Source organism: Lacerta agilis, chromosome 17, assembly GCF_009819535.1.
Source record: "Lacerta agilis isolate rLacAgi1 chromosome 17, rLacAgi1.pri, whole genome shotgun sequence".
NCBI classification, from domain to species: Eukaryota; Metazoa; Chordata; class Lepidosauria; order Squamata; family Lacertidae; genus Lacerta; species Lacerta agilis.
The window spans coordinates 16,795,439-16,818,834 of NC_046328.1; the positions used below are offsets into that span (position 1 = coordinate 16,795,439).

The 23,396-nt window shown below is 46.0% G+C and overlaps 1 protein-coding gene across 2 annotated transcripts in view; it reads left to right on the forward strand.

Moving 5' to 3' along the window:
* Positions 1 to 23,396, forward strand: part of MORC2 (MORC family CW-type zinc finger 2) — a 55,913-nt gene that overhangs the window by 21,997 nt on the left and 10,520 nt on the right. The window contains exons 5-14 of one of the 2 annotated variants that reach the window (XM_033174162.1): positions 240 to 330; positions 7,169 to 7,277; positions 7,940 to 8,099; positions 8,266 to 8,377; positions 9,725 to 9,850; positions 11,114 to 11,193; positions 11,690 to 11,772; positions 20,860 to 20,945; positions 21,681 to 21,821; positions 23,101 to 23,255. In XM_033174162.1, coding sequence (XP_033030053.1) covers positions 240 to 330; positions 7,169 to 7,277; positions 7,940 to 8,099; positions 8,266 to 8,377; positions 9,725 to 9,850; positions 11,114 to 11,193; positions 11,690 to 11,772; positions 20,860 to 20,945; positions 21,681 to 21,821; positions 23,101 to 23,255 — 1,143 coding nt within the window. The remainder of the gene's footprint in view (positions 1 to 239; positions 331 to 7,168; positions 7,278 to 7,939; positions 8,100 to 8,265; positions 8,378 to 9,724; positions 9,851 to 11,113; positions 11,194 to 11,689; positions 11,773 to 20,859; positions 20,946 to 21,680; positions 21,822 to 23,100; positions 23,256 to 23,396) is intronic. The other variant, XM_033174163.1, reaches the window with a different exon arrangement.

The window sequence follows — 23,396 nt, forward strand, 5'->3', positions numbered from 1 at the left end:
CTTAAAAATGCTAACAACCAAGCTGTACATAAGTGCCTTGAATGAATGAATGAATAATCCCATACAAAGTAGACCCATTGAAATTATTGGACCTAAATTGTTCATGTCCATTAATTTCAGTGGGTCTATTCAGTGTAGGACTAGCATTGGCTGCAACCTGTATATTATGACATGGAAGTAAAGAAAATTAGGGAGACACATATTTTAAGTAACAACCCCCCTGTTTCTGTTGTTTTTAGATGATGCTGCAAGTGTGATTCAGTTTGGTAAATCTGCTAAACGGTCACCAGAATCTACTCAGATCGGACAGTATGGGAATGGCTTGAAATCGTAGGTATTTGGACCCCAACCTCCTGAAACCTTTTGGTTTGGCTAAGGAGGTATAAGAAGCAAGAAAAATAGAGTTTTGCTTTTGCAAATCATTCAGGATTTTTGCATTGACTTGGCTTGCTTCCTAGCACTACTTATATCCTTTGTGTATGTCCTTTAACCTTATTTCAGAAATCAAGTTTAAGTTGTAGACCAACAGCATTCCATGTTTTTATTCTCTCAAGGCAATTTTGTATAAGACAAGACACACACCCCCATACCCTTAGCACTTTATAGGTAATAATCAAACTAAGATCCTACGAAACACTGGGTGATCCCACCCAGCAGTTGCTGCATGTTAAGTGGGGACAATATAGGAATATGTGGGCACATCTCCTGATTCTCCCAGTGTGTGCGGGCAGCGAAGCCATTGTACAGCACAACTTTAAAGAGCAACTCATACAAAAAGCAATCTTCTGGTCTGGCTAAGAAGAATTTGATTGTCTTCTGTATCAGATAGTCCTTGTAGATTTTCATGAACAAGCATGTGTCTACTCCCAGTTGGCTGTCTGTAGCTACAAACATTGGAACAGAAATTACTTGAATACAGCCTGAAATCCTGATTTCGTATGAAAACTATTGTTGCATGCCACCCCAATCTCAGAGCGGTGCAAGATTCCAGGGGATCCAGGTGCTTACCCGGAGTTTGTGTTTTCTTTTGGGAATGAAGCACAGTGGAAACTGAGATGGTCTTTATGATATATGGTTTGTTCACATATACCTATATACAACCTGAGCCTGATGGAGGGGCTCACTGTATTAACACCCCAAAGTGTCTTCTTTCTCCCATAGCTGCAGCCTTGGATTCAAGCAGAAATCGGCCATGGCACACTCTCTCTATTTCCTGTCTGCAGCTTTCTCCCTCTAGGTCACAAACTCTGACCTCAAACTTTGTCCTTCTAGCTATCTAAGAGCTGGAGGAGGGTCCCCCTCCCATTTGTAATCTGGCACAGAGCCCCCTCTCTTTTGCTCTCTTAATAGTAATCACCCAGGTGATTGCCTCAACACAGGGATCTAGCCTGACTTACATTCTAACATTTGGGGGGGGGCGGGTTATAGCTGGCTGGCACCCACAAACTCATAACAGTATATTTCAGCCAGGTATGCCAGGAGTTTGTTGGCAATTACACTCAGGTACGTTGCTCATGAATCAAGCAATAGAGTTTGAGCAAAAATCAGCTGACTTGGGACTGAGTAATGGCTCCCTTGAGGCAACTGACGCTTGACACTATAGACATTAATAAAGACAGAAATCACAGGAACCAGTCTCTGCTGAACAAACAAGTTGCAGACGGAATTATTCTAATTATCTTGCTCATGTCTTTGTGTGATGTGAGTGATTAATGAGATGAGACCTGCTAAATCCTTTGGAGTGTCTTATGAAACCATTTCATCACCATCATTATTTTTTTACTGAGAATTTGTATTGCAGATAAGAGTTAAGCAGCAACTGTTGGTAAGGTTTCTGCTGAGTCTTCTATGCCATTGCATCTGAAAGCAAAAGAAAATGCACAGTGTGAGTTCTTGAGGGAACAAGTAACTTCAGCCAAGGAGGATTTAATGCCCTTGGGGACTGAACCCTGAATCCAAATGAACTGTGCCCTTTCCCAAACTTAGAATCATAGAATCTTAAGAGTTGGAAGGGATCCAAAGGTCATCTAGTCCAACCCTCTGCAATCTCAGCTAAAGCATCCATGACAGATGGCCATTCAACCTTCTGGCAAGCCATCTTCAAATTTTATTTTATCTATTAAATTTGTATATCATTCTTCATCCAAAGATCTCAACCTCCATGGGGAGAGCATTCCACAAAGGGGAGCTGCTGAAGAAAAGGTGTATTCTCGTGTTGCCACCATCCAGATTTCTCATGAAGGAAGCACACAAAGAAGGACCCAAGCTGATATTTGCAGGGTCTGATTCAGTTCATATGGGGAGGAGCAGTCCTTAAGGTATTGTGGCTCTGTTCAGTTTAAGGCTTTATAGTTCAAAACCAGCTCTTTGAATTGGGCCCAGAAACTAATTGGCAGCCAGTGCAGTCAGGCCAGGATTGGTGCGATATGCTTAAATTATCTTGCCCTGGTGAGCAACCTGGCCACTGAATTCTGCACCAACTGAAATTTCTGTATCGTGTGCAGAGGCAGCCCAATGCATAAATTGCATAATCTAACCTAGTGGTTACCAGAGCATAGACAACAGAAGTTAGGCTATCCCTGTCCAGGTAGGAGTGCAGCTGGGCCATCGGCTGAAGTTTATGGAAGGCACTTGGCGCCACTGAAGCCACCTGAGCCTCAAGCAACAGCAAAGGATCCAGATGTTCTCACAATCTGCGTACCTGCTCCTTCAAAGGGAGTGTGACACCATCAAGAGCAGGCAACCTCTCCACCCACTTATCTGGTCTTATCTGGATTGAGCTTCAGTTTGTTGGCTCTCATCTAGTTCATTACCAAGGCAAGACAACAGTCCAGCATATCCACTGTCACACCTGCAGATGTAAAGGAGATGTAGAGCTGTGTGTCATCAGCATATTTTTGACAACGTATTCCAAAACGCCAGATAACCTCAGCAGTTTCATGTAGAGGGAATAAAATTGAACCCTAAGGAACTCTATGTTGAAGCTTCCACGGAGGTGAAGAGCACTCCCGAAGCATCTCCCTCTGGAAATGGCCATCCAAGTAAGACTGGAGCCACTGCAAAGCAGTGCCAGCCATTCCTGACTCCGACAGCTATTTGAGAAGGATAGCATGGTTAGTGGCATCAAGCCGCTGAGAGGTCGAGGAGCATTAACAGGGACACATTTCCCCTGTCTCCCAATAGAGCTCATCATACAGGGCGACCAAAGGAGTTTCTGTGCCAAAACCGGGACTAAACCCCAATTGAAAAGGTTCCCAACTTGTCCCCCCTCCCTAAGCTCTGGAATATACCAGGGAGCCAAGTGGGCTCCACAAAGCAGGAGAGGGCACTGGATTTGCACATTTATCCAAATACAGTCATACCTTGGGTTACAGATGCTTCAGGTTGTGCGTTTTCAGGTTGTGCCAGAACGGGTTACTTCTGAATTTCGTTGCTCGTGCTTTGCGCATGCGCAGAAGTGTTGAATCTCAACCTGCGCATGCGCAGATGAGGCGCTGCGGGTTGCGAATGTGCCTCCCGCACGGATCACGTTCGCAACCCGAGCATCCACTGTGAAACCAGGAAGTATTGCTTCCTGCATGTCATCAGTGGGATTTCATAGTCTGGAGACGGCGAAATCTAAACTCATGGTGGTAAACAAGTTTGTCTGAGAAAAAGTTACAAGCTGGTTTGTTGGAGTTACATCTAAAAGCTCATGCTGTCATGTGATCCCATGACAGTTGATACCCAAAATCTATAGTGGGTAGAGAGCACCATTAATACCTGTTGGCAGACCTTGCAGCTTTGGTGAATTAGATTGAAGTAATCAGTTGAAGTAATGACAAGTTCTTAAAGAAATGGGAGTGCCTGATCACCTCATCTGTCTCCTGAGAAATCTCTACGTGGGACAAGAAGCTACAATTAGAACTGGATATGGAACAACTGATTGGTTCAAAATTGGGAAAGTATGACAAGGCTGTATATTGTCTCCCTGCTTATTTAACTTATATGCAAAATTCATCATGCGAAAGGCTGGACTGGATGAATCCCAAGCCGGAGTTAAGATTGCTGGAAGAAATATCAACAGCCTCAAATATGCAGATGACACAACTTTGATGGTAGAAAGTGAGGAGGAATTAAAGAACCTCTTAATGAGGGTGAAAGAGGAGAGTGTAAAATAGGTCTGAAGCTCAACATAAAAAAAACTTAGACCATGGCCACTGGTCCCATCACCACCTGGCAAATAGAAGGGGAAGAAATTGAGGCAGTGAGAGATTTTACTTTCTTGGGCTCCATGATCACTGCAGATGGTGACAGCAGTCAAGAATTAAAACTCCTGCTCCTTGGGAGAAAACTGATGACAAACCTAGACAGCATCTTAAAAAGCAGAGACATCACCTTGCCGACAAAGGTCCGTATAGTTAAAGCTATGGTTTTTCCAGTAGTGATCTATGGAAGCTGGACCATAAAGAAGGCTGATTGCTGACTAATTGATGCTTTTGAGTTATAGTGCTGGAGGAGACTCTTAAGAGTCCCATGGACTGCAAGAAGATCAGACCTATCCATTCTTAAGTGCTCATTGGAAGGACAGATCCTGAAGCTGAGGCTCCAATACTTTGGCCACCTCATGAGAAGAGAAGACTCCCTGGAAAAGACCCTGATGTTGGGAAAGATGGAGGGCAGAAGGAGAAGGGGATGACAGAGGATGGGATGGTTGGACAGTGTTCTCAAAGCTACTAACATGAGTTTGACCAGACTGCAGGAGGCAGTGTAAGACAGGAATGCCTGGCATGGTCTGGTCCATGGGGTCACAAAGAGTCGGACACGACTAAATGACTAAACAACAATCACTTGGAGCTTCTGGAGTTCTAATGCTTTATTCATGCAGGAACTATTATAGGATGAGTTAAGATAGAAAAATAGCAGACATCTTTTCTGGAGAGAACAACAAGCAAAATTGCTAAGCTTTTAGGGTGGAGTTAACTTAGAGAAGTTACAAGTAAGTGCTGGCTGGGTTGTTACACAAACAGTGCCCTCTAGTGGTTTAAAGCTACATGCACCAACTAGAAGTTTTAAAGTAGGTAATGTATTCGCTTTCCTCCAACAATATTAGGTGTTTCCTGTGGTCTATCTCCTTGGATTTTCACAAAATGCATAATAATAGTTGCAGAATATTTATAAAGTTACAGCTCTAGATGGAGATCTAGTTTCTTTCCAATTCTTCCAAAGGAAGATGTCCTTGTTCATGGCCTCGCAGAAAACTCTTATAGCAAATATGGACAAACTGGACAGTTCAACAAACTAAAACAATAAAACTATCCATAAAACTCTAAAAGCAATGAAACAATTTATCAGATAGACAATTCACTGGGTTGACCTTAAAGCCTTCATAAACAAAAAATGTCTTCAGTAGGTACCTAAACATCTTCACTCAAGGCATCTTTCTGATTTTTTCTGGTAATTTGTTCCAGTGAGCTAGACTTGCAACACTAAAAGCCCAGTTTCTAACACAGGCTAAGTGTGCCTGTGGGCAACCCTTTCACATGCATGATTTACAGAATATGGGCTCCATTTTGTACTTTAAACTGGCATCAACTCGGGTTGTCATTAGCTCTTCTCTCCTTCAGAATGATCTTGTGATGAAAGACAACCCCAAGTCTTCACAGGATAGCCTGTCTATGAACTTGTAGAAATGGAACAAAAGGAAAGAGCTGAGACAAATAGAAACTTACTTGTCACTAAGCTGCCTCATACCGAATCAAACCATTGATCATCTAGCAAACACATCATTGTCTATGGTGGCAGTAGCACCTCTCCAGAGTTCCAGATGAGGATATTTCCCAGCCCTACCTGGAGATGCTGATTGTTGAATTTGAGACTGTCTATAAGCAAAGCATGTTTACCATTGAGCCACAGCTCCCTCTTCAAAAGGACTAGGGCAACAAATTGTGTGTTGAAATCTAAGTTTCTTGTCAACAAGAAGTTTCACTTCTGAAACTAAGTAGGAGAGCATTCCTCTGTTGTGCATTTATATATTTTACTCCATAGCTACATGTAATCAAACTGCCATGGACACTCCGAGGCACAGAAGCTACTTGAACTCTGGTATATGGGAAGAATCTGGATTATGGTGTCTACTCTGTTATTTTACACCTTCATATAATTATTACTGATGAATTTTAATGCCAGAGTAGGACAGGACAATTGGGTTATTTGTAGGAAAAGTCTTATCCATTGAAAAATGGGTGCCATATTTTGAAACATCAGTTGGAAGTATGACATATTTTCAATGCTGTCATGCATTAGAAATATTTTTTTAAAATTTTCATATTGGAAGTGTGAGAGTGTGTGAGCTTTCAGGGTTAAAGCACAGCAGATGTGTGTCGCAGCTAAAATGCCGGTGGTCATGGAGGTTTTTTCATCTCATGACTGCTGGCTGCGTCGTTAACTAGAACGTTAACCCACACAGGAAGTAACACACCAAAAGCAAAATAGTCTCAGAAGTAAGCAAATGTGTCTCTACCAACTAGGGTTTCAAGCTTTATTAATGATGTAACTACATATCAGAAGTCCTATAAACAGGAAATGTGGCAGAAAGTTTGGTGGTATTATTCACGCAAGTGCCCAGATTATGAATGTGTTGCATTACAATTTATACAACAGAGGTGCTTATTGGATGTGAAGTATCACTCAATTTAGTTAGGGGGTTGCTGGTTTTTGCTGTGCCGTTATGAACAAGTCAGTATCTTGGTCACACCGGAGTATGACTTAAGTGTCGGGTACTTGCTTCAAGTTGGAACAGTAAACAAGTTTACATCTTTGGTTATCAGAAAAAAATGCTCTTTATTAGGACACGGATAGCAGAGTATTTTAATGTTGCTACTAAGCTGTACAGTGGTACCTTGGTTTGCAACTGTTTTGGATTACAACCGTTTTGGATTACAACTACTTCAAACTTGGAAGTGCATGTCCCCCCCTTTTTTATTGCAACCCCTTTTTTAATTGCAACCCCCCCTTTTTTTGAGGCCCCATTTCGGTTTACAACTGGACCTCCGGAATGGATTATGGTTGTAAACAAAGGTACCACTGTACTCCGCTTCTGCTTCAAATCTGTGATTAGCTATAATAAGTGTATTGATCTTGAGTAAGACTTGTTGGTATGTACCTTAACACTGAAATCTCCCCATAGGGGTTCCATGCGTATTGGCAAGGATTTTATCCTCTTCACGAAGAAGGAGAACAGTCTCACTTGTCTCTTCTTGTCTCGCACATTTCATGAGGAAGAAGGAATTGATGAGGTTTGCAAACATTTTGTGACTTTTAGAAATCAAACAGTATATACAACCGTATTAACTTAAGCCATGCTCTTAAATATGAGGTCCTTCCTCCGTTGTTTTTTTTTTTTTTTTTTTACTATTTTACACTATCTTAAATTTGTTTCAACTTTTTGCAATATACAAATTACTGCTACTACTACCAAGATTATTAGCCAGGTGAATCAATAATGGAAAATCTTGGAGTTTCTTGAAAGCTTGTTGGAGATGACCTTCATTAGACGCTCATTAGTTTTGGATTGTCTACTGCAGAGATGAGGAAGCATTTTCAGCCCAAAGGCCACATACTTTCTGGGAAACCTGAGGCCCACATGTCAAAAGCAGGCAGCACATTTAATATGAATTTTACCTTTGTGCAATAGGGTAGTTTCTACGTTGTCTCTCAATACATCCCTTTCTGCCCTCAGCCCAGGCAAGCCAAAAGCATCATCCAAGTTCAAGGACACATTCCAGCTAGCCAAAACATTCAAGGATCCAAAGCAGGGTTGATTAGCCCTTGGCGGGGTGGAGTGCCTTTTTAGTGGAGGATTAGTTTTATAAATTGGGATCTTTTAGAAGCTGCAACCTTACTGAATAACTTTGAAAGTATCCATTTCAAGTCTTATTTTTTTCTTTTTAAATGGTAGGTAATTGTTCCACTGCCCACCTGGAATGCTCATACTGGGGAACCCTGGACAGACAACATGGAGAAATTCTCCATTGAGACTGAACTAATTTACAAGTATTCTCCCTTTAAATCAGAGCAGGAAATAATGGAACAGTTTAACAAGATCTCTGGGGACAAAGGTGAGAATATAATCTTCATAAGGTCAGAGATTTGTGCCCCAAAAGGCACTATATATGCCAAATTTGATGCTTGTGTATATGATAAGAGCCTGATGCTTATGGGTTTTTCTTACCCAAAGAAGGAACAGGTATGACAGAGTTAATATTGTTGTATCTGATGCCTCAGGAACTCTGGTGATAATCTTCAACCTCAAACTGATGGATAATGGTGAACCTGAGCTGGATGTGACCTCAGATCCCCGAGACATCCAGATGGCTGAAACACCACCTGAGGGAACGTAAGCTTGATGCAACCTAAGCTTCATATCTAAGACAGTTTCTAGGAAGCAAACTACTTCATAGGGAAGGGCATCCCTTGCTTGTAGTAGCTGAATTATTTTTGTGCTTTGGTGGAAGTAGAGGTTCTCTGTCTTCATTTACCATATTTTTCGCTCCATAAGATGCACTTTTTTCCTCCTAAAAAGTAAGGGGAAATATCTGCGTCTTATGGAGCGAATGGTGGTCCCTGGAGCTGAATTCCCCAGGGGCCAAAAGAGGATCATGCTTTTTATTTTACAAAGAGAAAAGGGGGTGTTGAAAGGACCCCACTCAGCAGCTGATCAGCATGGAGGAGATTGTGGGTTAAAATGACTCAGATATAGGAAGTAGAATTTTACGGGCTTGTGAGCACTCTGAGACACGGGGGAGTCACGGCTGGCTCTTGAGGAATGTTTAAATTCAAGGCTGTTTCTAGCTGACACAATCTAAAATTGAGACACTGGTCAATCACAGGTTTCACTTGAGAAACAGAAAGTTGGGAATGTGTGGATGTTGACACATGGAATGTAGTCTTAAAGCCATATCCACATTTAATCCTCTTTCAAGGAAAGCTAACTTCGGAGTTCTCTTAACGGGCTTCCTGAAGAATCCTACCAAGTTTGGCTGCATGTATTAGGTTTCTGTTGTTTGTAGTCGCCCTGTCTCTCCCTCAAGTTCTCTCTCACACACAGAAAACTTAAAAGAGTCAGGGACTCACCTCTCAGTTTGCACTAACTGTGGCAAAATCAGAAATGGAGGGGGGTGGTGGAACATCATGGTTTCTCCGATGCCTGCCCTGAAGTAAGACCAATAATTTCACAGCAACCTTCAGAATAAGGGCAGAAGCCATGATAGAGATTCTCGTGGCTTCCAACTTCCTTCAAAGGCGCTACAAACACAGAGGTAGGACCATGTCACTCTCCAAACACCTCTGGGGAAATGAAGACAGACTCACTTAGCTTTGAGTTAGGTGGGGAGAAGAGCGTAAGGGCTGTCATGTTCAGCCCAAACCAAATTGATTGGGTGAAGATGTATGTCCTTTGATTGGGTGAAGAAGTACATCCTTACCTGGGTTTAACTGGGTTGCCCTGACTCTTTTTGCATCCTAGGGATGTGTGAAGAATCTTGGTCTCCTTTTCTACACACGATGATGATCAGCCAGTGAATGGGTAGAAGGCTGCTCTTAAGGGCTGGGGTTGGCTTTCTGCCTCCTTTGACATCCTGTCAGGGATTATTTAGCTGTGATTCGTGCATTGCAGGGGGTTGGACTACATGACCCTTGGGGTCCCTTCCAACTATATGATTCTATTATTTTCTTCTTCTTTCAGGAAGCCAGAACGTCGTTCCTTCCGTGCTTATGCTGCTGTGCTCTACATTGATCCCAGAATGAGAATATTTATCCATGGACACAAAGTGCAAACTAAGCGTCTTTCCTGCTGCTTATTCAAGCCTAGGTATGAGTCATAGCCAAGGATTTACTTTATGAGGGGACTGTTTGTGCCTGCGTGCCACAGTTAGCAGCAGGGTGAAAAAGTTGCATAGGGCTTGTCCACACTTACCTTTTGCCCCACTTTCCAGGCACAGGTCTGTGCTTTAAATCTGTGTCAGCACTCCCCCCTCCCCCTCCTCTCTTTCTCTGGAACAAACAACAGTTTGGGTTTTCAGAGGATTGCTGTTCTCTCTGATTAAGTAGTAAGGAGCGGGTTTTCATGGGGAAAGTGCAGGGACAAAAAATAGTGCTCGGACACAGAGCTTTAAAGCATAGACCTGTGCCTAGAAATATGGCACAAAAAGAAGACTGAATGAGCTCAGAATGAACAGTGTCATTTGGCCCCTGCACAGCACCTCATCTTTTCCAAATGTAGGATCATTGGTCTTGCCCTCTTCCACCTGTGGGAAGATGCTGGCTTTGCCTCTGTGTGTGGAATGCACAGGCTGAGGGAGGTGGTGTGCTTTGTTTTACAAACCTTCTAGAAGGCTCTTCCTGTGGCCTGGAGAGACTGTTCTTACATGTAAGGCTGCATAAAATGTCCATTCAAAGGACATTACAAAATCTAGAGCCCACACCGCCTTGCTTACAACTAAAATCATATAACTACTTAGTTTATTCAACAAATAAACTTGATCCAGGGCTCCCAGTTTGTCAAAGTTTCATAGTTATTTACCTCCAGCACCCCCCATGACTCCCTTGCCTCTTAGCACCCCCCAAGGTAACACCCCTCGAGGGGGAGCGTACCACCCACTTTGGGAATCACTAAATTACGGTATCCCGATGAAGGACTTGCTGCCTAAAGTTCTCCAGGCATATCCAACTCCCAAGAGACTGTGATCTACCCCCAGTATAAAAAACTGGCAGTGATCTACCCATTGTCATTGGAGGGAGGTGGAGTGTGCATGGGGTGGATGGATTGCGCAGAATTGTTGAGCTTTTTTTAGGAGGGAAGTGCCCAGAGTTGAGCAGCTTTTTGGGGGGAGGATTGCACAGAGGTTTTTTTTAGTTTTTTCCACATAACTTTTTGTACACAATAAGGATCTTGTGATCTACCAGGATCAGCTGGGGATCTACCAGTAGATCACGATCTACTTGGTTGGACATCCCTGAATACAATAAAAGTGATATTTTTATCTGACTTCAGCGACTTTGGGTCAATAGTTCTATCTAAAGATTGCTGTTTAACACAATGTTTTCTCTCTCCTGCCTCTGCCCCCTCTGGCAGGATGTACAAATATACTTCCAAGCGGTTCAAGACCAGAGCGGAGCAGGAAGTGAAGAAAACAGAGCATCTGGCTCGGATTGGTGAGTTCCAGGGCTGGGTGAGTCAGCCCACCCACTTGCTGCCTCAGAGTTCTGATAGCCTAAGTGATTCCAGTCCAGTTCTGCTCTTTGTGTTCTTTAAGGAATTTTTCAGTTAATCCGGAATCAGATGGGCACCTACAAACACACACACATCGGTCTTTACCTTTGTCAGGTCATTCCATTAAGCTGAATGCACACGTATCCTGTCTATTTTCTGAACCGGGTTCCCTAGGTCAGCTCATGGATATCATTGGAGTTGTGCAAAGGGCCATTTGCAAAGTGATAGCCTGGTCCCAAAATGGTCAAGTCTTCATATAACTGTAATTGACATACGTGCCATTGCAAGTAGAGGTAGTTTCTTGTTTCTACTGTGTAGATTCTTGCTTTTTTCTGATAAACTACATCAAATACAACTTCTCCGAGAGCCTGGGTTATTGTTTTGTTTTGTTTTTGCAGTTCTGTTTGCATTGATTCTACTGTCTGTTTGTGTTTTCAGCTGAAGAAAAGGCTCGGGAAGCTGAGAGCAAAGCCCGTGCTTTGGAGCTACGCTTGGGAGGGGACCTCACTAGGGAATCCAGGGTAAGATCTGTCTGGTGGTTGATTTGAATTCCTAGTGTTCAATAAGGACTAGGGCACATTTCCTTGAGCTAAGCAGGACTGCTGCCAGTGAATGCAAGAGGCTGAAGGAATGGTGTCTGCTTAGGCTCTCAAAACAGTTCAAGTGTCTGTACTAGCAGGTGACAGTCAGTATTTCTGCTGGTTGTACTCCTCCTCTGCAGGAGTTAAGAAGCCCCTACAAGTTGTGCCTATGCTCTAAATTGATGTGTGGAGATGAGAGGCTGAATAGGATTTCACCAATTCACCTCTGCATTTATGGCTCATGTAGGTAATAATTGCATAATTCCCCTTTACTTCCATAGAGTTTCTTCTTTTGGAGAAGATTCATTTCAGAAGATTCACAGATCAGAATCACATAGAATCACAGAATGAGGAGCATAGATTTACTGCTTGTGAATCTGTGAAAATAGTACAGGCACAATTAAAAAACAAACAAACCAGCAAAAATAATGATAATTTATTATTTATGCCCCGCCCATCTGGCTGGGTTTCCCCAGCCACTCTGGGCGGCTCCTAACAGAATATTAAAAGCACAATAAAACATTAAACAGGACTTCCTTCAGATGTCTTCTAGAAGTCAGATAGTTGTTTATTTCCTTGACATCTGATGGAAGGGCGTTCCATAGGGCGGGTGCCACTACCGAGAAGGCCCTTTGCCTGGTTCCCTGTAGCTTCACTTCTCGCAGCAAGGGAACTGCCAGAAGGCCCTCAGAGCTGGATCTCAGTGTTCGGTCTGAACGATGGGGGTGGAGACGCTCCTTCATGTATACTGGACCAAAGCCGTTTAGGACTTTAAAGGTCAACACCAACACTTTGAATTGTGCTTGGAAATGTACTGGGAGCCAATGTATGTCTTTCAAGACTGGTGTTATATGGTCTCGGCGGCCACAACCAGTCACCAGTCTAGCTGCCACGTTTTGGATTAGTTGTAGTTTCCGGGCCACCTTCAAGGGTAGCCCCACATAGAGCGCATTGCAGTAGTCCAAGTGGGAGATAACCAGGGCATGCACCACTTTGGCAAGACAGTCTGCAGGCAGGTAGGGTCTTAACTTGCGTACCAGATTGAGCTGGTAAGACAGTTGCCCTGGACACAGAATTAACCTGCGCCTTCATGGACAGCTGCGAGCCCAAAATGACTTCCAGGCTGGCACCTGGTCCTCCAGAGGCACAGTTACCCCATTCAGGACCAGGGAGTCCTCCACACTTGCCCACTCCCTGTCCCCCCAAAACAGTACTTCTGTCTTGTCAGGATTCAACCTCAGTCTGTTTACTGCCATCTATCCTCCAACCACCTGCAGACACTCATACAGGACCTTCACCGCCTTCACTTGTTCTGATTTAAAAGAGAGGTAGAGCTGAGTATCATCCGCATACGGATGAATACCCAGCCCAAAGCCCCTGATTATCTCTCCCAGCAGCTCATATAGATGTTATCTGCATGGCAGATAAAGCAAAAACAGAAAAAGAGACAAATAAATAAGATAATGCGTGAAGGGAAGATATTAGATACGGAAGAAAAAATAAACAAGGGTTTTGTAAATTATTTTGCTAAACTATATAGAAAAGGATTGGAAACGGAGCAAGAAATAATGCAATATCTAAAGGGAAACAAATGGAAAATTAGATTAATGAAACAGAAAACCTTTGAATCGGCAAACAAATGTGGAAAATTACTTGCTTGGCAGCTAAAGAAAAGACAGAAATTAAATACCATCACAAATATAAAGATAAAGGACAAAAGTGTGGAGAATCCAGAGATTAGAAAATGTTTTCAGAAATTTTACAAACAATTGTACAAAGAGGAGAAACAAGAGGAAGGCATCATAGAACATATCTTGGAAAAGAATGATTTGCATAAAATCCCAGAAGAAAAGACTACAATACTCAACCACCCTATTACAGGTCAAGAGATAGAAGAGGCAATTAATAAAATGCAAATGGGTAAGGCCCCAGGACCAGACGGACTAACTGCAAAATACTATAAGACTCTGAAGGACTGGTTGGTACAACCATTAATGGACGTTTGCAATGGAATGCTAGGGGGAGGTAGGGCGCCGGACTCATGGAAAGAAGCATATATCACATTGATATTAAAACCCGAAACAGACAACCCAGATGAAGAATTACCGACCAATATCACTTCTAAATGTGGATTACAAATTTTTTGCGAATGTCTTGGCCACAAGGTTAAAAAGAATCTTGAAGGAATATATCCACAAAGATCAAGCAGGTTTTTTACCTGGTAGACATATGAATAGCAATACAAGGAAAATTGTGGATATATTGGAAAGACTGGAAAAGAAGATAAATACAGAAGCTGTATTGATGTTTATAGATGCTGAGAAGGCCTTTGACAACATTTCTTGGAGTTTTATGAAGAAGAATTTGGAAAAGATGGAGGTCGATCAGAGATTCCTGAATGGCATAAATGCCATTTATAATGAACAAAAAGCTAAAATTATAATAAACAATGTGATATCTGAAGAAATTAGAATAGAAAAAGGAACGAGACAAGGATGCCCTATCTCCCCCCTACTCTTTATAACAGTCCTGGAGGTCTTACTGAATATGATTAGAAAAGAACAGCTGATAAAAGGGATCAGGGTGGGAGAGAATGAATATAAATTGAGAGCCTTTGCGGATGATCTAGTGCTGTCCTTACAAGACCCAGAGACCAGTGTCGTTAAAGCATTGGAGATAATAGAATCATTTGGACACGTAGCAGGATTTTAGTTGAATAAAGGAATAACTAAAGTTTTAACCAAAAACCTATCAATTATGCAGGTACAGAAGCTACAAGCTCTAACTGGACTTAATTTTGTTAACAAGGTTAACTATCTGGGAGTAAACCTGACTCCTAAGAATCTGAACCTGTTCAAAGACAATTATGAGAAACTGTGGAGTGAGATCAAAAGAGATTTGGATATATGGACAAGATTGAAATTGTATTTGATGGGCAGAATTGCGGTTATCAAGATGAACGTATTGCCAAAGATGCTGTTTTTATTCCAAGTCCTTCCGATTATTGATAAGCTAGATTGTTTTAAAAGGTGGCAGAAGGACTTATGTAAGGACGTTCAGTGGTTGCTCATGAGAAAGTAGTCGAACGCAGAACTTCTAAAAACTAAGTTCTTTATTGTGCAGATATTTACAGTGGAGCAAAAGTTCAAACGTCCATCTCATCCCTCTGCAGAGTCTGGGAATGAACCCTTCCGGTTCTTGGTCCAGCAAAAGAGGCGCGGGATTCTAACCCCCAGCCTCCCCCTTCCACGTCTTTCCTCTCTGCGAACTCGGGGCGCGGGAAACTGTCCCTGTTCCCCGCTTTCCCCTTGGTGCTCAGGCTCTGCGATCCCTTCACAGCCCCTGCACCGACTTCCTGCCTCCAACTCCCCCTCCCCACTGGAGGAATGGTCGCTTCCTCCACAGTAGGGGGAAGACGAACTGCTGAACAACGGGGGTGGTTCCCTGTACTGCAAACGGTCCTAGGATGCTACCGACCTTGGGGAGGGGGGTTTCCTGACATCCACCCCCCTCAAAGCCCCCCTCCTCCCCTGAGGCCTGGGGCTCCAGTTCATTCATCCCTCCCCCATCTTGCGCTGCTCGCTCATTCTCCCCCAAACGTAGAGGCGACGCTGGGAAACCTCTAAACTCCTCCTCCCCCTCCTCGTCCGCGGGGGCGAAGATGTCCTGGAAACCCACCGGCATTCTACCCTCTGCCTCCCCTTCTCTTCGCTTGGTACCTAAAAGAATTGCGTCATCCCACTCCAACTCCTCTTCATCGCTATCCTGCCCCCCTCCCGAACGGAATCCCCAGAACTCTTCTTCACTCTCATCCGTGGGGGCAAAAACCTCCTCCCACGTTTCCCTTACTGGCCTGGGCTTATGCGGGAACAATGCATGAAACTCATGCACCAAGTACTCCTCCGAAATCGTGTCCGCTGGCACCCATGCGTTCTCGGACTCCGGCTGCCCTTCCCACGCTACCAGATACTCCAGATCCCCCCCCTTTCCATCTGGAATCGAGGATCTCTGTGGCCTCATTGTAGAACTCCTCCTCTTGTAGGGGTGGAGGCGGCACCTCCTCCTCTACCTCCCCATGGAAACGACTCCCCTGCCTATACTTGGACAGGAGTGAACGATGGAACACAGGATGAATTCGCATGGTCTCTGGCAACCTTAAGCGAAACGTGACCAGATTCACCTGTTGCATCACCTCAAAAGGCCCCAGCCTCTGATGCACCAGTTTCTTGCAACCCCCCTTGAGGGGCAGACCCTGTGACGAGAGCTACACCTTATCACCCACCTGAATGCTCTCTCCTTCCCTCCTATGCTGGTCGGCACCCCTCTTGTAGGCTTCCTTGGCCTGCTCCATTTCCCCAGCCAGCTCCTGTGCAGCTGGCACCTCCAGGACCACCTCTTCCCTCCCCGGAAAGGCTCGAGGGTGCCGCCCATAGTTAGCCATAAAAGGGCTCATCCCGGTGGTGACATGTTCTGCGTTGTTATACGCGAACTCTGCTAGTGGCAACTTGTCCACCCAGTCGCTTTGTCTCTGGTTCACATACCAACGCGGGTACTGCTGCAACACCCCATTGGCCCTCTCCGCCTGACCATTGGTCTGAGGATGTCTGGCCGTGGACAGCGCCATCTCCACCTGCAGCAAGTCCATGAGCTTGCGCCAAAATCGCGAGGTGAACTGCTGCCCACGGTCCGAAATTACCCTCGACGGCAGGCCATGCAGACGGAACACGTGCTTCAGGAACAACTTGGCCGTTTCCTCCGCGGACACTGCCCTCGGGCATGCCACGAAGTGACACATTTTGGTGAATAAGTCCACCACCACCAAGACTGCCATCTGACCTTGCGAACGTGGCAGATCCGTGATAAAATCCACTGAGACCGCCTCCCAAGGTCCCTTGGGTGTGGGTAGAGGTTCCAGTAGCCCCGCCGGTACCGCCCTCTCCCCCTTGGCCTGCTGACACATGTTACACCCCTGCACATACTCCTTGAAATTCTCCCTCACCCCTGGCCACCAAAAATCCCTCGTGACCAGGTCCATGGTCTTCCGCTGACCAAAGTGCCCCGCTGTGGGTGTGTCGTGCATCTGCCTAAGTATCTTGGCCCTCAACCCCCCATCTGGGACGTACAGCGCTCCCTTGCGGAAAAGCAACCCCTCCTTCTCGACAAAGTCCCCACCTGGGTTGCCCACTCTGAGTGCTTGCAGTTGTTTGCAGGCAAACTCGCTGTCTCTGGTCAGCCTGACAATTTCCCCTTTAAGGTCCAAGATCCCCCCGCAAGGCCACTGCTGCTGCCCAAAGATGTGTCTCGGCTCCGGAGCCCCCTCGTCCGCCAAGTACTCGGGCTTCCTCGACAGGGCATCTGCCCTGACGTTCTGCTCCCCCGGGATGTACTGGATCTTGAAGTGAAATCCTGCAAAAAATCCTGCGGTGTCCTGTTGCAACAGCACTGCACCAATCACACGATCCGAAGCGTCAGTCTCCACCCGAAGAGGCGCTCGCGTGTCCACATGCACCAGCTGCTTTTCAGACGCGAAGAACACTGGACTTCCTCCAACGGCCCGAGACTCGTATGAAACCTTGCTGTAGGTTCTTGTCGATGAACTCCTTGAGGTCCGCCATCTCCTGGTCGGACATGGCATAGAACTTGCCCGTAGGCAACCTCGCTCCGGGAACCAGATTGATCTGGCAATCGTAGGGCCTGTGAGGTGGCAAGCGATCCGCCTCCCTTTCGCTGAACACCTCTGCGAAGTCGGCATATATTTCCGGCGCCCCTCCTGCCTCGCTCGCCAGGGCCGCTGCCGCCAACACCTTTCTGTTCTCACCGCTTCTCCCGCCCAAACAATGCTCCACGCAGTGGGCAGACCCGAAGGCTAGAGATCTCTGATGCCAGGCCACCACGGAGTCATGCTGGTTGAGCCAACTCATACCCAACACAATGGGTGGTCCCACCAACGTGGTGACATGGAACGCGATGACTTCAGCATGCCCCACTATTTTCATGCGCATTGGGGGTGTCTGATGGGTGATTCCCCCCCCCAGCAACTTCCTGCCATCAATGGTCGTGACCTGTAAGGGAAAGTCCAAAGGGAGCAAATGCAGCTGGTGCTCCATAGCGAAGTCTCTGCTAAAGAAGTTCGCACTTGCCCCCGAGTCCAACAAGGCCTGCACTTCCAAGGGGTAGCCATTGGGGAGCTCTAGCGTGACTGACCACGATGCTGGGCCTGGGTGATTCCGGTCGGGGCACCTCTACTGCTGCTCCGCCTGGCTGCTGGCCCCTCCTTTCTCCAGCCAGGCTGCCTCATTTCCCTGCGGTTCCACCTTCCCCTGCTCGGGTTGCACAGTGCCCGCCATGCCCTGCCAACCCCTCCTCTGGGGGCACGACCTCGCAAAATGGCCTGGCTGGGAGCACACAGCATTTGAGGCCACTCTTAGGGGTTTTGCCCTCCGCCTTGCGAACAGTGCCAAGTCCCGGCGTCTGTTTGACGGGGGGGCCCCAATCTCCATTGGTTCCGGCTGCTGCTGCTGCACTCTGGGCACGTAGCCAAAACTGCCTGGAATGCGGTTGCCAAGGCAACACTCTCCTCTGTGCAATGCTTTCGCACGGGCCCTCTCCTCCAGTCTCACTCCCACGGCCAGATAGCTGCGTGCCAGTTCGTTCATGTCCTTGGCCCGGGGGCAGCGCGCCAGCTCATCCTTTACTTCCTTGTTGAGCCCCCCCACGAACATCGCCTGGCTCTGCTCCGATAAAAGGTCCCAATTCAATCTATGAATTAGCATTGAGAATTTTGACCAATAATCTCTCACCATCATCGACCCCTGCTTGAGCGCTAACAGCTCCTGCTGCGCCACATCCTTCTGAACCGATGAGGTGAACATCGTATCCATCGCCTCAAAAAACTTCTTTATGTCCTCCAGGGCATCGTTCCCCGAGGCTATCAACGGGCGGACCCACTCCCTGGCTCCCGCCTCCAGATGCGTAATAACAAAGGCCACCCTCTGCCTGTCATGGGTGAATTCCTCATCTTGCAGCTTCAGGGCATACATTTCAGTTTTGAAGTTCAAATAGTCCCCCGGGTTCCCGCCAAATCTGCTCACCAGTGCCCCCAGCTTACGTCCCACGGGGCCCGCACGCGCGTCCTGGTCCTGCTGCCGCCGCTCCTCCAAGCGCGCGCTGAGCCTCTCCGTGTGTGCCTCCAGCTCCTCATTGCGTTTTGTGAGAGCTGCGATCTGCTGCGCTGCCGCTATCAGCCGTTCCCGATCGCTGGCTCCGGCCCCCGTTGCACCATCTTCCGAACTCATGGCTCCTCTCCGGGGTCTTCTGAGTCCCTCACAAGCAACCTGCAGAGATTCCCGGACTGCTGTAAGACGTTCAGTGGTTGCTCATGAGAAAGTCGAACGCAGAATTTCTAAAAACTAAGTTCTTTATTGTGCAGCTATTTACAGTGGAGCAAAGGTTCAAACGTCCATCTCCTCCCTCTGCAGAGTCCGGGAATGAACCCTTCCGGTTCTTGGTCCAGCAAAGAGGCGCGGGATTCTAAACCCCCGCCTCCCCCTTCCATGTCTTTCCTGTCTGTGAACTCGGGGCGCGGGAAACTGTCCCTGTTCCCCGCTTTCCCCTTGGTGCTCAGGCTCTGCGATCCCTTCAAAGCATGGGGGAGAGAACAGAACCTTGAGGTACCCCACAAGTGAGAGTTCAGGGGTCTGGACACTCATTCCCCAACACTACTTTCTCAACCTGGCCCTGGAGGAAGGAGCGGAACTACTGTATAACAGTGCCCCCAGTTCCTCTAGCCGATCCAGAAGGATGTCATGGTTGATGGTATCAAAGGCCGCTGAGAGATCCAGTAGAACTAGGAAACAGTTTTCACCTTTGTCCCTAGCCTGCCAGAGATCATCGACCAGTGCAACCAAGGCAATTTCAGTCCCATGATGAGGCCTGAATCCCGATTGGAAGGTGTCCAAACACTCTCCCACCCTAGCCTTGCTCCGACGGTGGAGTCTACCTCTTTCCAAATCTGAGTGACTTTATCCGCAAAAAAAACTTTGCAAAATCATTGCAAGGGATATTGGGGTTCTTACCAGGCCCTGATGGCAAAGGTGTTTCTGTTAGATGCGAACCACCTGAAAGAGTCTCCTGCTGCTGTTTTCTGTAGATGTAAAGTCCTCTTCACCGTCACTATCACCATTTGGTAGGCTTCGTTGAGCTTTAACGCATGTCTGGTATGATTCAGAATGAGTTTTCCGCCACTGGCGCTCTAGCTGTCTCAGTTATTGTTTCATCGCCCTCAGCTCTGGGGAAAACCACAGGGCTGTCCGAACTCCATGCGTTTGGAGAGGGTGCTTCGGAACCAGACAGTTGATAGCCCTGGTTAACACTACATTCCAGCGGGCCACCAGGGAATAAGCTGAAACGCCATCAACATGGGATAAAACATCCCCTACCACTCTCTGGAAACCATTTGGATCCATTGAGTGGCGGGGCGGACCATCCAAATCTGTCCCACCGCCCTGCAGAGGGGAAGGGTTACGGAGAAGTCCAATTGCACCAGGAATGATCTGACCATGGCACTTCTTTTGATTCACTTTTACTTAGTGTCAGATCACCCACATCCATAGAGGTGAACACCAGATCTAAGGCATGACTGTGACTATGAGTTGGGCCAAACTTATTCAGGAACAGCCCCATGGAGCCCACACTTTCCACGAAGTCCCAAGTGGCCCCTTGTAAGGTTGTGTTGGCATGGATGTTAAAATCCCCTAGGACAACCAAACTAGGTATCTCCAGGAGATCATCCGCCATGACCTGAAGCTGCTCGGGCAGGGAATCCTTGGTGCAGCGTGGAGGTTGGTACACCAAAAGGTGTAAGAATATAGTTAGCATAAATAAATAAGATTCTGTCTCACTGCTACCATTGTAGAATGCTTTTTTAGGGCCACCAAGAAGAAGCTTTGTGTATAAAAACACAAACTTTAGGTAGTACTTCAGTGTTCAAGATTGCGTAACCATTTTAAGAGTGCTTCACATCCACAGGTCATGCTGCGCCAAGCCCAGGACGTGGCGATAACCATGCGTAGAGAGGCAGATGTTAAGAAGATGATCAGGGAGGCAAAGCAGCGGTGAGTGGCAGAGCTCCAGTTCTTCCATGCCTCTTCCTTTGTTTCCCTGTTGATAATCGACCCTCAAGGATCTTGCAGTTTTGAAGGTGTATCCATTTGAAGGGTTCTTCAGCCCCCCCCCCCGTAAAATATTTGAGGAGACTGGGGGCCCCCAAAGTTGATGGGAATTGCCATACAAATGGTGTGTGTGCCCCATGTCACATGATCAATTATGCAGGGAGAGCCCCCCCCCAATAGTTTATTTAAGCTGGCACCCCTGCTTTCCAAATTCATTGTTTTAAAAAGGTTTTAATTAGGTGTGGACAGTTCTGGATTTGACCAAAGTTGAAGAATACTGTTCTTGGCAATCCGGAGATCACACTGGGTGTAACTGCTTTTAGAGCTTTTAATTGTTTTTGGAATTTGTAACTGATCTAGAATGTTTTTGCTTTGTTTTCAAGAGGAAGGGCAGGATATAAATTCAATAAATACTAATATCAAGAATTCAGCAAAAAAGTCAGAATTTTTGTCATGTGCGGACCCTCATTCGTTGTACACTCACCTTTTTCTCGTCCATACAGTTTCAATCCTGTTTCCCCCCACTTTCCAATAAGTACCGACAATACACTCTTTATTTGTTGGAAGCATTTGACATGTGATCCCTACCCGGGCACTGGGAAATATATTGGCTGTTCTGTGCTTTGCCGATGGATTTCCAGCCTTACTTGCTGTCTTTTCTCTACATCTTTGTCGCAGAGCCCTCAAGGAGCCAAAGGAGCTGAACTTCATCTTTGGCGTGAACATTGAGCAGCGGCATTTGGATGGGATGTTTATCTATAACTGCAGCCGACTGATTAAGATGTATGAGAAGGTGGGCCCGCAGCTGGAGGGTGGCATGTGAGTTTCTTGCAGAGACCTAGTTAGTTCTTGCCTTAATGACAGGTAAAGTGAATCGGTCTGTTTCCTCCTGTGTTATGTGAGTCTTGATCAGCCCCACCCCCACCCTCCTCTTCCACTTGGTGTATTCTGTACTTTAAAAGAAAATGGAGCTGCGGCAAATCAAGTTCTGCAAGTTGTATAAATTGTGCAACTTCAGCTCATTGCACAGTTATTTTGCATGCTTTATTCAGTTCTTATTATCTTAAGAATATAAGAATAGCCTGTTGGATCAGGCCACCTAGTCCAGCATCCTGTTCTCACTGTGGCCAATCAGATGCCTCTTCTGGAAAGCCCCAGAGCAGAAATATATGTTCCAGGGATATGGAGAAAACACTTTCTCTAATTCCCTCTGGTTGCATATGAATGGTTAAATATATTGCGAGGAATAATCCATTGTTAGTTTTGCATGTATTCCCTGAGTTGCATCTTCTAAATTGTTAAAGGTCCCCTCAACCACAAGTTGAAACTTCAAGGAAACAGAGACTTCAGGTAGTGAACTGTATTGTTCATAAGAACAGGAGGCAAACTGAGTTGAACATGGTGCCAAACTGATCCTAATTACAATTTGACAGAGAGCCTTTGCTCTGCACAGTACACAGATGATCTTGTCGGGGTGACACTGTTAGATTAGATAACCTGTTTCCAGCAGAACATCACAGGGAACCATCTGTCCATGTTGCACAGAGATGCATGTGCAACTCATGATTACTAGAAACAAATGCATGTTGTTCGTGGCACAGCATTAACTGAAACCTTCATCTGTGGACAGATTTCACAGCTGCTGTAGCAGCCAGTTTTGTTCATTCGTTGGGACCCTATTTGCTGGAGCCTTTTAATTACATCAAGCCTTTTCATTTCAAACATAAGAAGGGCCTGCTGTATAAGGCCAAGGTCCCATCTAGTTCAGCATCCAGTTCTCACCCAGATTGTGTGGGAAACCGGCAAGCAGGACCCAACCACAAGAGCACTCCTGCGGTTTCCAACAACTGGTATTCAGAAGCATGTTTGCCTCTGACCTTGGAGGCACAGCATAGCTGTTGTGGCTGGTAGCTATCAGTAGCCTTCACCTCCATGAGTTATTCCATCCTTGATATTTAGTTAAACCCGCTCTGTCTGCCCTACACTGAACCAGGTTCATGTTTGCTGTAGTGGGAAGGAAGGAGCCTGTCTTCCGACTGTCCTTCTCAGTTGGGTTGCTGCCTGCAAGCTTATCACTGTTGTGTTTCCTTCCGCTCAGGGCATGCGGTGGTGTTGTTGGAGTAGTTGATGTCCCCTACCTGGTTTTGGAGCCGACACATAACAAGCAGGACTTTGCCGATGCCAAGGAGTATCGGCACTTACTAAAGGCAATGGGAGAACATTTGGCACAGTACTGGAAGGATGTTGAGATTGGTAAGCCGCTCTTGCAATCTAGTGGGAAGTTGGGCATGGAAGGGGAATGCTAGGCACAGGGAAGGGACAATGGATAGTTATTGCATCATGTGTGTATGTGTGTGTTTGCTTGCTCATCTTGATGTTTCGTTTCATTTTTCA